At 44.0% G+C, this 15632-nt stretch overlaps 1 protein-coding gene across 4 annotated transcripts; it reads right to left on the reverse strand.

Moving 5' to 3' along the window:
• Positions 1 to 446: 446 nt before the first annotated feature.
• Positions 447 to 13544, reverse strand: DENND10 (DENN domain containing 10). 4 transcript variants are annotated; one of them, XM_060274780.2, is made up of 9 exons: positions 13469 to 13544; positions 11774 to 11970; positions 9687 to 9766; positions 7576 to 7724; positions 6405 to 6516; positions 4643 to 4743; positions 3799 to 3906; positions 2155 to 2249; positions 447 to 1547 (listed from the first exon to the last, which is right to left on the reverse strand). In XM_060274780.2, exons 1-9 carry the CDS (start codon positions 13512 to 13514, stop codon positions 1371 to 1373), a joined length of 1065 nt encoding a protein of 354 aa, XP_060130763.2. In that variant the 5' UTR covers positions 13515 to 13544; the 3' UTR covers positions 447 to 1370. The 4 variants fall into 4 exon arrangements, with proteins under 4 accessions (XP_060130763.2, XP_088526643.1, XP_088526644.1 ...); XM_088670517.1 differs by having other exon boundaries at positions 11774 to 11990; XM_088670518.1 differs by having other exon boundaries at positions 11774 to 12750.
• Between the last annotated feature and the right edge of the window lie 2088 nt (positions 13545 to 15632).

A 15632-nucleotide genomic window follows, 5' to 3' on the forward strand; every position in this document is an offset into this window, starting at 1 on the left:
AGAAAATGATTTTCTGCTTAATAATCTGGAACTAGTACAGTACTTGAAGAATCAGTGTGTACTCTGCTGAGGTTGTACTTTGCTCTCCCTGTAGGGTCTACTCCAGTTCATTAGTATGATTATCAACAGGATCCTGATTGCGTTCTGATTGGGCTTTAGTGTGTGTGATATATATACATACGTGTGTGTGTGTGTGTGTGTACGTGTACACACACACAAAGGCCTCTCTTACCTATGCAGACACTGCTGGTCCCAGAACTGTTTTATATACATGCAAACTGGAAGGCTAGTTTTAAATAATACATAACTTGAAAAATCACAAAGCTACATTATTTTTACATGTCCAGAATCACATTTAAATTGGGCCCAAGTTTTATGGCTGTGGTTTTGTATTAATAGAAAATGTATACACTATGTGCAAAAAGAAATGCGCAGTACTTCATCCGTATTAGCAAAATGACATTTACAGTCTTGAAATTTATGGGAGGAATGGAGTCGCACCAAAACTGGAGAGGTAAACTTTCGTTAAGCGGGCTCTTTGATATACACATTGTTAGCTCAAACATTTCTATACAAAAGTGAATGACGGGCCCCCTGAAAACAGAAGAGTGGTAGTCATGCTTACATACTTTCTAGGACTGATACATATACATAGCTGTCTTATTTTCTTTTTGTATTCTTCATACTACAACACCTGATTCAAGTTCCTTAGAGGTCATAGTATAAGTAGAAGACAAATGACTCTGAAATTGATATTGCTAGAACACAGTCATGACTTAAATTGAATAGTATTTCAAAATATGGTAGCAGTAGAAATAATAAGTACAAACTTTAAAAAATAACAGAAATATATAGGGTGGGATTCAGCGGATACCCTGTGCAAACACTTCTGCAACAAGTAAAGAGAGGGCCCCACTCTTGTGCAGCTTTTTGGGCTCTGCTTGATTAGCGACTATAAATGGTTTACGTAAGACAGATGATTTATCTTGTCTATTTTAATGGCTTTCATATTTTCATTATCACTTTTGCAGTATCCTGTTTCTTTACACTAGGATGCTGATAGAGTTGATCAAATTTTCCACTTCAATACAGAACAACTTGTAGCCTTGCGTCCTTTCTATAAGCTGTCTATTCATTTTGTCTTAAAAAGAAAAAATCTCTGCCATTTCGTAGAAAACCTTAAATTAAAAAATGGGGAAAGAAGTGTTTTCTGCTACACTCTGCAGTGTTTTATCTCAAGCCTGTACCATCCTTGCTCCCCCCTCCAGATAGAAATGCTCTTTCCTTTGCGGAATGCTCTACGTAGGTATGGGATGCTCAGAAAACATGGTGGCAGAGAGAACTTTGAATCACTGTATGAAGTCCACCCATCAGATCTTAAGCATTTGTTCAGCAGCCGCCAAATGATAGAGGAAATTTTCAGTAGCTGGCGGAAATCTCTTCTGCTTCAGTGCTTCAAAGTTAAGTGACGGCTTCTCTCCATCATGCAAGACCTCTGTGAATGAGGCCAGGTTCGTCAATATTTCTTTCGTCTTCAGTGAAATATCCTAGAGACAGAAGCAGTTCAAAATCAGAGAGAGCAAACAGGAAATGAGGGTGGCAACAACACTTCCTACTTTTCTTTGTGAGAACAGCAAACTTGGGACACCTCACTGCTCACCCCTGACTCTAGATCATTTATGAAAAAAGTTTAAAAGCAGAGGTCACAATACTAATCCTTGGGGGACTCCCACTCTCTGCATCCCTGTACTGCCCATTTATTCCGGCTCTCCATTTCCTGCTACTTAATCAATTCTTGATCCACAAGAGGAGCTCCTTTTTTCCATTTCCGATAACTTAGGAGTCTTGTGAGGAAGTTTGTCACAAGCTTTAAAAAAGTTTTTTAAAGAAGTTTTTGTTAGCACAAACTGCTGTTCCTAGTGTGGGAATGTGCAATGGCAGTTTGCTCCAAAATTATGCTTTCACTCCAAAACAGAGGAGGAGTGTTTTGGTCCAAGGTTCATTGCCCAGCTCATTCCCTGTCATCTAAACTCTGCTTTTAGCAGATCGTCTGAACCAGTGTTTTCTGATCTCAGGAAGAAAGGCAACGGCACAACATCCTGGGCAACAGAAATGTATGAAAGGTTTGAACAGTCCAAAGATAAGGAACTTAACCTTAACAACTTGGCTGTTGGATTTGTCAGGATCTTCTGCGGACTGAACGATGAGCTGACCAATTTCTTTGTGGAGTTTCCCCATTGTCATTGCCTCTGGGGAGAGAGAAAAAGCTTTGTCATTCATTCCCCATCATCTAGTTCAGCGAAAATACTGCAATATGCAGTTCCAGACTAAGTTATAGCCCTGGTCACAAGTACGGAGATCAGTGGATGCCAAAAGTTTCCTGACAGTGAGACAGTGTAAAAACAAATGGAACTCTCACCTCCAGTATCACAGATTCTTCATACCAGTACTGACTTAACATTTTTGCTGTGTATATCGTAATAATAATAATAATAATAATAATAATAATAATAATAACAATAATAATAATTTATTATTTATACCCCGCCCATCTGGCCGGGTTCCCCCAGCCACTCTGGGCGGCTTCCAACAAAATATTAAAATACAGAAATCCATCAAACATTAAAAGCTTCCCTAAACAGGGCTGCCTTAAGATGCCTTCTAAAGTTCTGGTAATTGTTATTCTCTTTGACCTCTGGTGGGAGGGCATTCCACAGGGTGGGTGCCACTACCGAGAAGGCCCTCTGCCTGGTTCCCTGTAACTTGGCTTCTCGTAGTGAGGGAACCACCAGAAGGCCCTCGGCGCTGGATCTCAGTGTCCGGGCAGAACGATGGGGGAGGAGACGCTCCTTCAGGTATACTGGACCGAGGCCGTTTAGGGCTTTAAAGGTCAGCACCAACACTTTGAATTGTGCTCAGAATCGTACTGGGAGCCAATGTAGGTCTTTCAGGACCGGTGTTATGTGGTCTCGGCGGCCACTCCCAGTCACCAGTCTAGCTGCCGCATTCTGGATTAATTGCAGTTTCCGGGTCACCTTCAAAGGTAGCCCCACGTAGAGCGCATTACAGTAGTCCAAGCGGGAGATAACCAGAGCATGCACTGTAGTAACATTGCACTGACAGAACCCTTCTTACTACCCACTTTTAGAATCTAGATTTTTTTTTTTGCTTCAATAATGCTGTAAATTTCCCTTTCCAGTCAAGGCACGTCCTTGGGAGTATTACCATCCATTTTATCCAGTTTCCATTCATTATGAATGAAAATCGCAGGCTTGTCATACTCATTAAAAAAAAAATCCCTAGTTTTCTTTTAAACTTTCTTTTTTATCATTATTATTTCATAGGTTCTGTGTTCAGTTTCATAGGTTCTGTGGACAATGTTCTCGAAGCTACCAACATGAGTCTGAGCAAGCTGCGGGAGGCAGTGGAAGACAGGAGTGCCTAGTGTGCTCTGGCCCATGGGGTCACGAAGAGTCAGACACGACTAAACGACAACAACAATTTCATAGGTGCCTGCCTTGGCATACCTTTTATAATTTTCACTTCTGTTCGATATTAGTTTTGGCAACCACAGCATCAGCCTTTGATGTTTACTTTAATGCATTCCAATCAAAGCATTTGAGACAAAGAAAACAACAGAACATATCATGGGACCTAGACAGTGGCAAGAGTCAGTTTGTGCAATATTTTTTAATCAACGTTAGGAAGTTACACCAAATTCTCCCAAAATGTGCATCTATCAAAGTGCAAACTGCAACTTGCAAGGGATGGGGGAGGTGCGTGATTCAGGCAACAAACCTTTCGCTTGCGGTGAAATGGTGATTTCACTTTCGGCCAGATTCACATACACATCATAGAGGTCTGGCCTGTTGCTCACTTCTGAGTCTATAAATCCAGCAACATAACCTGGTCAGGAAAGATTTTACCATGATTACTGAGCAAGTACATTCCAATGTGAAGTACCTTAATAATAATTTTAAAAAATGTTTTCACTACAGTTATTTCCTTGCCTTTTAACCATCTCAAACTTGCATGCCAGTGTGGAATTGCTACCAATTTCATGGCAAATTGCTTTTTTGAAAAAGGCATGTGCAGAATTCCATCTGCTATTCATTGAATCTACAGAAAAATCCCAGCGGGGAGGCCAGCAACATAATATGTAACAAGCATTAAATTATTTTACTTCAAAATAAAATAGAAAAGCTCTACATACAACACGATATATTTAGAGGCAATTTCTTTGATCAATTCTTAAAGAGGGGGTTATAAAAAAATGAACCAATTGATTACTCTTCAGAAAGGGAATTAAGGACTGCTTCAGAACAGCAATTTTGAGATGCTGGATTCGGACCGATTATTGGATCGCAGAAAAGTAACTCAGTCGATATTTGTCAATGTGGCATTATGGGACAAAGAATGAATAGTATATCATTTGTGCTACCAACGTGTGACTTTGTGTGATTTGCCAACCAAAAAAAGAAACAACTATATTTGAAAAGTAGAATATCTGCAAACCACAGTTCTGAGAGAGGATTATTACAAGATTAATAGTATTCCATCTTTTGGTCCTATCCAGTTCAGCAAAGGAGAATTTAGTTACTGTGAACAGCAGCTTATAGAACCCACCATTCATTATCAATACCTGGGCACGTCTTTAACGCTTCCAGTTCATCATCATTCAGATGTACGTGTGAATGAAGGATTGACCAGTCTTGGCGATGCCACACTAAGGCTGGTAGAGTCCTTAAGAAAACAACCAAGTCACAATTGACATTATATCTCAATACAACAGTGGCTTTCAAGGAAGACTGCTTAGCCTGTGCCTCCAAGTCTTTTGTAACCATGAAGACCCAAGCACACCATTGAAAGTTATAGGTTGTTTAATGTTTTGGATACAAACAGAGAAAGAGAAAATGCTGCATTGAAATCACAAGTTGGACCTGCAACAAAAAATGTTGCAGCTGGAGTGCTCTAGCTTGTGGCTGGCTAGCTGAAACTCTGCCATGACCAAGATTACTCTGTTCCACTTGATGTCTGTGGTAGATCACTGGTGGATCACTGGCTCCCCCCAAACAAGCTCAACTTTGGCTCCCCTAAAAAAAGTTCAACAGTGTTGGCTTGCATCCCAAAAAACAGGGCTTTCCTAAAAAAAAATCTCAACTTTGAACCCCCAAAAAGTGGTTAGATCACTGCCAGTTTTTAACTCTATGAGGTAGATCAGTGTCTTAGGAGTTGGCCACCCCTGCGTCTATTCCATTCTTCACCCATCTTTTTCCATTATCACCCAGCTCCAAAAGCCAGTCAGCATTCCAGGGCTAGGGAGCATGCTCAGTCCTCATTAGGATGTTTTTGAGTCTCCCCATCCCCTCACAAAGGTCCCCCCCTCCAAAAGAAATTATTTGAAGTTCTACACACATTGCTGCTGCTCCAAGCCCATTGGTATCTCCCTCATTTGTGTGAATGGTGCTGTTTTGGATATGTAGGAATTGACACTAAAACATTACAGGTAGCTTGCATCTTATGTCAGGGTTCAGTTTTGGGGGTTCCACGCATATAAGCAAAAATGTGTAAAGCCAGGAACCTGTGGAACCAGCCCTACCAAAGGTTGTATAGCTGCTTACCTAACTTTGGAAAGGGGGTTGTGAGGGCTCTGGCAGGGTCCTAGAACCCTTCTTCCTCCTTCCCAAAGTCCTGTAAGTGTTTGCCTTCCTTTGGAAAGGAGAAGGGAGGGCTCTAGGACCAGAGCCCTTGCGTCTTCATCCAAAGCAAGTAATCTTGCAAATCTGCTCAGGTGGTTGAGGGGAAATACAGTGGTACCTCGCAAGATGAATGCCTCGCAAGACGAAAGCGTTTTGCATTGCGCGAGGAGACTCGCAAGACGAGGTTTCCTATGGCTGCCGCTTCGTCTTGCGAAGTGTGGCCATAGAAAGATAAAGCGGCGGCGAGCGGCAACAAAAGGGGAACTAGCTGTAGCGCGGGAAGAAGGGGGGGAGAAGCGGAGGAACGGATCGCACAGAGCCGGCATTGGATGGGGATTCTGAAAGGTGCAGCGCTTCTCCGAAGCCCAGTCCGATGTCGGCTGTGTGTGAGGCGGCAGGGGGGGGGAGAAGCGGAGGAACGGAAACTGTGCCTTGCAAGATTATTTTTTTGTAAAACGAATTGACCCGCGGAACGAATTAAATTCGTCTTGCGAGGTACCACTGTAAATGAATGGAGAGTGGGTTTCATTTGTTCTCCATTTATTTATTTATCCCACCCCCTGCCTGCACAAAGCTGCCATCATGTAAGTTAAATAAGTGTAAGGTGCAAGTTGCCTGTATTAATGAATATGACAATACTCATGATCAGTGAAAACAAAATGAAGCATGTTTGGTGAACTTTTTTAGTTCACCTGGGTGCTGTACCTTGTAAATTCCTGGATGGCTTCTAATCTGGGGTGATATACTACAATTCTTTTCTTTAACATGAGTGCAGTATACAGGATGACTATTTCCATTCCAAACTGAGATACTATATCTAGAACAGGAGATGGAAAAATAGGATTTTAGTACTGAAAGGCAGCAGACTTCTATACAACTAGCAACAACCTAAGTATTAGGGATTGGATGAGAGATCATGAGAAAATTGTTTTATAACAGGAAATGGAGCTTACTTCTGTCAGTCGCTACATTGAATGTTATTTTGCATAGTGAGTCTGATGTTGTGAATACGGTTATGCGTACAGTTATCCTTGCTATTTTTAATGTATTATAATGCAGTTATAACTTGTATGAATTAGAGGACGAGTGAATGTTTGGAAAGGTGGCCAAAGTCAGGAAAAGCAAGCTCCAGTGGCTGATGGATATAAACAGGGCATTGTTTTAAGTGAAACATCAGGTTGAAGAAAAACAACATTCCTTGGGAGATATAATGCAATGATCTTGCAATCCCCAAAACTTTCCAAGTTGGCCTTGCAGTGCAGAGAATATCTGTCATCAAGACTAAGCTATGCAATTCAAAGACTGAGCTGAGGATATAAGAACTGTGGAGGCAAAAACTGCGAAATCTTCAGGTCCACTTAGGCCACATTCACACCATACATTTAAAGCACTATGACACCACTTTAAACAGTCATGTCTTCTCCAAAAAGAATTCTGGAAGCTGAATTTTTTTAAGGGTGCCAAGACACCTATACTCCTCCCAGAGCTATACTTTCCAAAGTGGTTTAACAATCAATCCCTCTTCACTGGGAACTCTGGGAATTGTAGCTCTGGTGGAGGGGGACTAGGCATCTCCTAACAATTCAGCATCCTTAACAAACTACAGCTCTCAGAATTGTTGGGGGGGGGGGAGCCATGACTATTTAAAATTGTATCATAATGCTTTATAGCGTGAATGTGGTTTTAGCCGCAACATTATTGGGTAACTAGAGTCCTGGAGAGAGTGAATGTGAATGTGCTCTTCAACAGATGAAACTAATAAATAACTTTTGAAAACTAGTGCTGTTCCCAGGTTGCATTCATGACACTTCCAAGAGTACATGTTTGGAACTGGGGCAAAATCAACCCCAAAGCTTTAGGAAAAAATTCTTCCCACCTTTGACGGAGCCTGCAAGGTAAGCTTTTCTGACATCAAAATCTTTGCTCAGGAAAGATCCATTTTCTTCACTCTGGCAGATCCCCTTTGTAAGGACAGAAATATAGCTCTCCATCATTTTCGCGGGACTCCCGTATTTCAGGTATATTCTTGAAAAATAAACATAACAAAACAAGTTCTTTATGTCTTCTCAAAAACTCCGAAAGAGAACTGAAAAATCATGCCAGCACTCTCTAGGACAACAGCCCTAAGATACGTTCACTGTTAATCAAGATTAAAGCATTTTGAGACTCACACACAGGTTTGTCTTTCTCAATCTATGGGTGGCTTAATACACTATTTATTAAAATGTTTATAGCCCACCTTTCCGCCAGAGACCCTCAAGGCAGCTTACAACACAAAATTTAAAAACAATTAAAGAGATATTGACAACAGCTGCAAGAAAACAGCCAAAATGAAATTACAGCAATTAAAAAAAATGAATGTTATCTTAAAATGCCATGTTTTAGCTGCTAAAAGGCAAATACTGAGGTAGTCCAAAGGCCTATCTGGAAGTCATATTAGCCCAGGGATGGGGACTCTGCAGCTGTTCACCTATTGTCGGATCACAACTCCCATCATCCTTGACCATTTGACACACTACCTCAGATTGATATGAAATAGTGTCAAACAACTTGTTCAGGGCTACAGTGGAACCTCGGTTTACGAATGCAATCTGTTCCACGGAGGCGTTAGTAAACGGAGGCATTTGCTCCCCGAAGGCACGCTTCTGCACGTGCGTGAAGCACCAATAGAGCGCTTCTGCGCACATGTGAGCTGCACACAAGGGCGTACCCACCATGCGGCAAGTTAGGGCAGCTGCCCTACTCTAGAAGCAGGGCTGGTGGGCAGAGGCGGAGCACAGCCCGGCGGAGCGCGAGTTCGCCATTCCCGCTGCACCGCACCGCACCCTCCCTCCAGCTCCCCGGCGCGCCCTCAGGCAAGGCCAAGCGCGGCGGGGAACCAGGGAGCGCGGCGCGGCGGGCGGGAACGCCGAACTCGCGCTGGGCTGGGCTCCGCCTCCGCCTACCAGCCCTGCTGCTAGGGAGGGGCACAGCCCGGCGGAGCGCGAGTTCGCCATTCCCGCTGCACCGCGCCGCACCCTCCCTCCAGCTCCCCGGCGCGCCCTCAGGCAAGGCCAAGCGCGGCGGGGAACCAGGGAGCGCGGCGCGGCGGGCGGGAACGCCGAACTCGCGCTGGGCTGGGCTCCGCCTCCGCCTACCAGCCCTGCTGCTAGGGAGGGGCACAGCCCGGCAGAGCGCCGTTCCCGCCCACTTTGTGGCCCCTCCCCTTCCGTGCCTTGGCCCCTCCCCTTGCCCCCCCCTAGTTTTGATCCTGGGTACGCCCATGGCTGCACAGATCTCTTCTGCTCATGCGTGAGCTGCCAGAAGCGATCTGCGCACTCGAAGCTGTGGAACCTGGATGTAAACACTTCCGGGTCCGCAGCGTTCGTAAACGGAGGCGTTCATAAACAGAGGTAGGTGTAAACCGAGGTTCCACTGTACTATGCAACCCAGTCTGATGGATCTCATAGGGCAGGGGGGGAAGGAAATCAACAAGTCTTCAATTGTTGAATGGAGGGCTTGAGTGGGCAGCCGGACCCAAACCAGCACTTTGAACTGAGCCTGGAAGCACAATGGGAGCCAGTGCTGCTGAAACAGGGTTGTGATTGGGACACTTCCTGATAGTCTGACCAGCTGTGCTGTGAAGCTTCTGAAGGCACTTCCGTGCAGTCTTTCAATTGATAAATCCCAAATAGATGCCTACCACAGAACATCAGTTCTGATGCAAAAATGATTCTTTGATTTAAGCTGGTGTCTGCAAGAACACACTGCACGCACAGCCTTAAAAGAGGCTGCCCCTTCCGTGTGAGATTGCAAGCCGGACAGCCACCTGACATTTTTAAGATGCCACCTGACATTTTTATAAATGGTTTGCACTTTTAACAAGCAAATACACAATTAAAAATCTGCTGCCTAATTAATGGGAGGAGCACTTTTCTAGTTAACCAAAAGTTTTTAAAAAAACTTATCTACCAAACCTGTAGTATAAAACACAGCAGTTATACACACCGACAGAGGATCCTAGTGAAGGCTGCATATTTCTCTGGGTTAAAGTCTTTGGTAGTCAGGACAATGGAAAAATGGGTCACCTATCCGATACACAGGAAAAAGAAAAGGTTGCTCGATACTCCATTATAAACACCATACTGTAAACATGGACATTATAGCAACACCAGTAGGATCAGCTTACCAAATCTCATCGAAATACCGTAAAGCGAGACAAAATTTAATCAGTTCAGTTGCTCATATGATCTGCCAAGTGCTAAGAAATGCCTTCTACCATTCTACTTCAAATCCCTTGAGGGTTGTGGGGGATAACTCAAAGAATCACCCAATAGATGGGGAAGCATGTCCATTTGCCCCTTGGCAACAAATAAGCAAGTTGAACACTATCTTTGGAGTTCACAACCCTAAGAGTTTTGTTGCATTTCCAGAGATGGAGCAGTGAGGAGGATGCTTCAATTGGCTGCAAAAGTGTGTTCAAGATTTTACCGTCTTATCTCTTTTTTCTTTTTCCACCTTTTTTCAGAGCAAAGTGTTAGGCATTTGAAACAGCACTTGCACAGCATCCAAAGCACATTCAACCACGTAAAGGTGCTGTAGATCACTCATGTTATTTATACTCCACCTTCAGGTGAAGCAGTGAATGCAGTTGCTAAACAAATATACATTAAGTGTAAAACAATTCTGCAGAGACATTTAAAAAAAAAACGCAAAAAGAGGTTTTTATATAGAAGCACTCTTTTCTATATTCCTCATTATTCCCATTCATCCGAATGCTTATTTTTGTTGCTTCCAGAACACTCGCCTAACTGCTACTTTATTCCTTCACCGCCCATTCTTGCGTATGGAATAATCTTCTCAGAGTTTGGGAGTTGGTTTGGGTTGTTGTTGTCGTTTTGCAGCTTTCTCAGGTATTACTGAGCTGCAACACAACGATGGCGATAGATTTGTTTACCAGCCACCTTGAAATAAGTCATCTGGTTTTGAATCCACCGGTTTATGATCTGCAGTGCAACACTATGCATGCTTGCTCCAAAGTAAACCCCACCTCAGCCTTTGTTGATCACCCAAGGCCTCAACACCCAGCTCAGTCGTTCGGGCCACAAACCCTACATAGGAACACTGCTATAAATGGCACAAGAATGGGCAGCTGGAAAGGGCAGGTTGATATCTGTGCCTAAACCAGTTATGTTATAATACTGAAAACCTACTATTTGTTCCCTACCCTAATGACCATGAATTCTAGACAGATTTCCCATATAGGTTTCAGTGGAAATGTGTATTAGTGAGATAATATGTCTCTTAGTTTTCACTATTTATTTAAAGAGTTTTTATTCTGCTCTTCAGCCAAAAAAAGGCTCTCAGATCACTAAAAAAAACTAACAGCCAGGCTTACTGATTTAAAAAAATAAGTCAAAAAGAAAACTGATTTGGATGGAGGGAGGAAACTGTAAACATATGCATGGCCATGCAATTGGGCAATGTATTTGAAAAGTCTCCAGGGTCACATAAACTTAAGGGCAATATGATATTTATTTATATGTAAATATATGTAAATGATATTCATTTAAATGTAAAACAATGTAGGGGGCGTGGGTGGTGCTGTGGGTTAAACCACTGAGCCTAGGGCTTGCTGATCAGAAGGTCAGCGGTTCGAATCCCCACGATGGGGTGAGCTCCCGTTGCTCGGTCCCAGCTCCTGCCAACCTAGCAGTTTGAAAGCATGTCAAAGTGCAAGTAGATAAATAGGTATCGCTCCGGCGGGAAGGTAAACAGCGTTTCCGTGTGCTGCTCTGGTTCACCGGAAGCGGCTTTGTCATGCTGGCCATATGACCTGGAAGCTGTACGCTGGGCTCCCTTGGCAAATAACGCAAGATGAGCGCCGCAACCCCAGAGTCGGTCACGACTGGACCTAATGGTCAGGGGTCCCTTTACCTTTAAAACAATGTAGACACTAAGGCATATAATACAGGCCATGTCTGGCAAGGATTCCTAAACCCAGTATTAGTAAGTTTATATCAAGTGTTGAACAATGAATGTGCAGGGTAAGATATTTCTGTATCAAGCTACTTCCTCCAATATTTCCATCCTACCTTTTTCAAGGCTGAAGATTCTGGTACTTCCATGGTTGTAACATAAAACCACGTCAGCCTGTATTGACCAAATGCGAACGAGCGAAGCTGTTTGCTTTCATCTGTAAGGCAGCATTTTCTCAACAAGAGGTCCCTTAATTCAATTGTTGTAGAAGGATAGCACCAGACCCACAGAGTATCTCCATTGGTATCTTTTTCTATGGTGGAAAGATGTTCACTGTGAGAATGCCAACAGCAGCAAGGAAGTAAATTGATTGGTTAATCAGATCTGTCGGCTGCAATTACCTTTAACACCTGCATTTTACACACACTAAAGCTACTGGTTTCCGCTCACATCTATTACAAACTTAATTCACTTCTTCTGTTTTAGATGTGTGCTGCAACATACACAAATGCCTTATTTACATTAAAATATGAAGTCATGACCTAGGGTAGAGATTCTGCAGTAGTATTACTGAAAACTATGAACCATTCCCACACTCTGCTGCAACTACCGTAATAGGGCAATCTAAACCCCAGCCAGGCCAGTGGTCAAATATGACAAGAGTCAGTGCCACACCCACAGCCCTGTTGCTCATGCTGGCTGCAATGGAAAGCGGTGGGGTGGTGATGTAAAATTGGATCAAATGTCATCAAGTCATAGCAGTGGGGCTGGCTCAGGATCCAATGGATCCTGGAGTGTTTTAGCTATTCCCCCACCAAATGTCCCTTGTCTTGATCCTGCTGGCAAGTATAGGCAAAAGGACACCGCTGCCAAATTCTAAACCCACCCACTCCCAGACTGGCACAAATGACTTTTGGATTGTAGCCTAAGCCTGTAATTGTAGTCTAAGCACTTGCAACTAAAACAGTTGTACACCGCTGCCTTGTTTTTCCCTTCCTCTGTGCATCCCTTGTACTGAATTTTAGATTGTATGCTCCTCAGGGCAGGGACCTGCCCTCTTGAACTCTGAAGAGCACCAGACACACTGATGGCACTAAAAGAAAGAAAGAAAAGCAAATGAAACTACTGAATCATTTCCTAAGTTTCAGAAGCACTCTCAAGCAGAAGACTCTTAAAAAATATGGACTGCACCATTACACACAGTGACTTTAATAAACCACACTTATGTTGACAGGTCGAGGAATATGCACATATGGGTCATTTAGAAAGATATGTGTCAGCTGCTGGATCTTCATAATCACAGGAGTATGGATAAGACCGCAAATTCGCATGCCTAGATCTTTAAGGTCTTCTTTTGTACATCAGCACAGGGGGAGGGATCTATAAGTGACAGGCGACATTACAGGCAAGGCTGATGGAAAGCAGGTCCTGATAGGGTCTACGAACTCCTTACACACGCTAAGGGAACAAACACGAACTCCCCAGCCTTACATTAATCCGGAATAGCTGCCTACCCACTCCGCCTTCACCCACAGCCGTGCACTGAAGAAGCGAAACACCCACCCTCTGACCATTCGCCCATACTCCCGATTTTGCACACGGGGGTTAGTCTAAAGGCTTGTCGATCCAGGGGTACTAAGCAGGCAGGAAAGGAAGAGGAAACTGCCTCCCATCTCCATCAGCGCACGAATTACCGCCTATTCTCCCCGGGGGGGAAAGCGGGGGCCGGGGAGAGAGAGAGAGATCCTGCTCCCTCCCAGCTGTTTCCCTGCAATGCGCAGCAGGGACACGGGGGACGCGGGCGCGCTTACCAATCAGCCCCACACTCAGCAGCAGCTGAGCCTCGGTCTCTGCCATCTTCCTCCTCCCTTCTCCAGGACCCCGCCTATTTCCTGAGAGCCTTCTCCGGCCCCATCCTGGGCCTCCTAGAGCGAGAGAAAGCCAGTCCTCCACGCCTCCTGGCTTCCGGTTCCATTAGGGAACTCCATTTTACGTGCAAAAAGCGGGAGGAGGAGAAAGTGCCCGCGTCCAAACGAGGGGAAGCGTCTGCTTTCCATTTAGCTTTAGGCTTGAAACCTCTCTGCCTCTCGATCTATCAGTCCAAAGGAGCGGTGGAGATGGCAATTTCACTAGATATAAATTTGCTGGAAAGCTTTTTTGGGAGAGGGGTTTTTTTTTGCTGGCCATAAATGTCTGTTATCCAAGTCTTCTAAAAAGGGCCGTTATCATCAAAGTTTTTGCTAAGGACTCTTAGTCATCCATTGCTGGTGAAATGGATTTTCTCAATAAGCATCACTTTTTTTTAAAACGAACTCCCATTATTTCAGCTGATTTTAAGAGATTTCCACTGTTAGTGAAACGATTTTACAGTATTTGCAATATTGATGTATTATATCCTTCTACTTTCCATCTGCACTATGATAATGTATGTACTGTACTATGTTGTATTGTAGTCTAGTGACAATACTGTTACGGGATGTGCTGCATGGTATTGCAATGTGTGACACACCAAAAAAGACAGCAATGTAGTCATTATAAACACTGTTTTATTGTTGTTGTTATTTGCATTTATATCCACTTCTCCCAGGACCCTGAAGGGAGCCATACTTAATTCACTTTTTTATCCTCACAACCCTGTAAAGTGGGATAAACTGACATTGAGTGACAGGGCTGCAGGACTAGGTAGGGGTTTGAGCCCTGGTCTCCCCAGTCCTGGTCTACCTCTTTTAATCACACCACAATCAACTTCAACTCTTGTCTAAAATGTGTAGGTTTGCATAGCTTCAGCTAATTAGCAATGTGGCAGTAACAATACTACATTGTAGGATTGTCATAAACATTATCACTTGGCTCAGGCCCTGCATGTATGTGCAGGGCAGAGGGGATTCTTACTGGAAAGGAAGTGTTTAAGTCAGGGGGTTTATCTCTTCACCCTCCCATTGTAATCCAAAATGGAGATCTGTCATGCAGCTAGAAATCTTAGAAAAATTCATTTCCAGTGATCTCAGTTCCAACCACATGCATGGCCTTCATTAGTGCTAGGCTGGATTATTACAATGAGCTCTCTGTGAAGCTGCCTTGAAGAGTGGTTTGGACACTTCAGCTAGTGCAGATGTTGTTTCTTGCCTATTGAGGTATTTGAGTTGGCTTGCCAGTGTGTCACATGTTCTGAAACAGCTGCACTGGCTGCCAGTAGACTTTTAACCCTAACCAAAGGCAGTTTCTCAGTCTCACTTAATGAAGTATAGGAATGGAATGGTGTAGGAGAAAATTAGTTATGAATTAAATGTATATCCCCTGCTTTCCCCCTCCAACGGACTCGAGATGTTATAATGAGAATGTCACAACAACGTAAGCTATGCTATAACAGTGACTGGCTTAAAGTCACTGTGTGAGCTCCATAGCTGGAATGGAGATCTGAACCTGGGTCTTTTAAGTCTAAAAGGCAAACACATTAATGCAAGACAACACACCATGCAGGACACACAATGGCTCTCAAATGCCAAAGAATTCAACAAGGAGTGCTCTAATCCTAAACACAACAGGCCACAAGAACATAATCCTCTTTTAAAGCCATCCAGGTTGGTGGCAATCCCTGCGTCCAGCGGAAGTGAGTTCCACAGAAACCCTTTCTTTTAATCTGTCCTGAACCTTCCACTATTCAGCTCATCGGATGCCCTTCGAGCTCTAGCATCCCGCGATGGGGAGAAAATATTCTTATCCGTTCCGCGCACAATTTTATGAACTTCTATCACGTCGCCGCGGAACCCGCTTCGTAGCCCACAAACAAGCGCAGGATCAAACCGCCGCCTAACGCGCTGAGCAGCGCTGGACTCGAACTCCTCACCACCAGACCCACTCTAAGCAGAGCCTCCTCGCGCACGCGCCCTTCGAACGTTCGGCGCCTCGAAAGCTCGGGACTGACCCCGCCCCCTCCACCCGCCTCCGCGACGGGCACCTTCGCTTCCGGACACG

The sequence above is a fragment of the Zootoca vivipara genome, chromosome 5 (genome assembly GCF_965207765.1).
Source record: "Zootoca vivipara chromosome 5, rZooViv2.hap1.1, whole genome shotgun sequence".
NCBI classification, from domain to species: domain Eukaryota; kingdom Metazoa; phylum Chordata; class Lepidosauria; order Squamata; family Lacertidae; genus Zootoca; species Zootoca vivipara.

Excerpts from the sequence above, each read along its gene's own strand:
- DENND10 (XM_060274780.2), bottom strand. The coding sequence starts at position 13,514 with ATGGCAGAGACCGAGGCTCAGCTGCTGCTGAGTGTGGGGCTGATTG. Across the intron at positions 9,767-11,773 it reads AATCTTCAGCCTTGAAAAAG|GTGACCCATTTTTCCATTGT; the intron begins GTAGGATGGAAA and ends TGTATCGGATAG. Across the intron at positions 1,548-2,154 it reads CCAACAGCCAAGTTGTTAAG|GATATTTCACTGAAGACGAA; the intron begins GTTAAGTTCCTT and ends TTCTGTCTCTAG.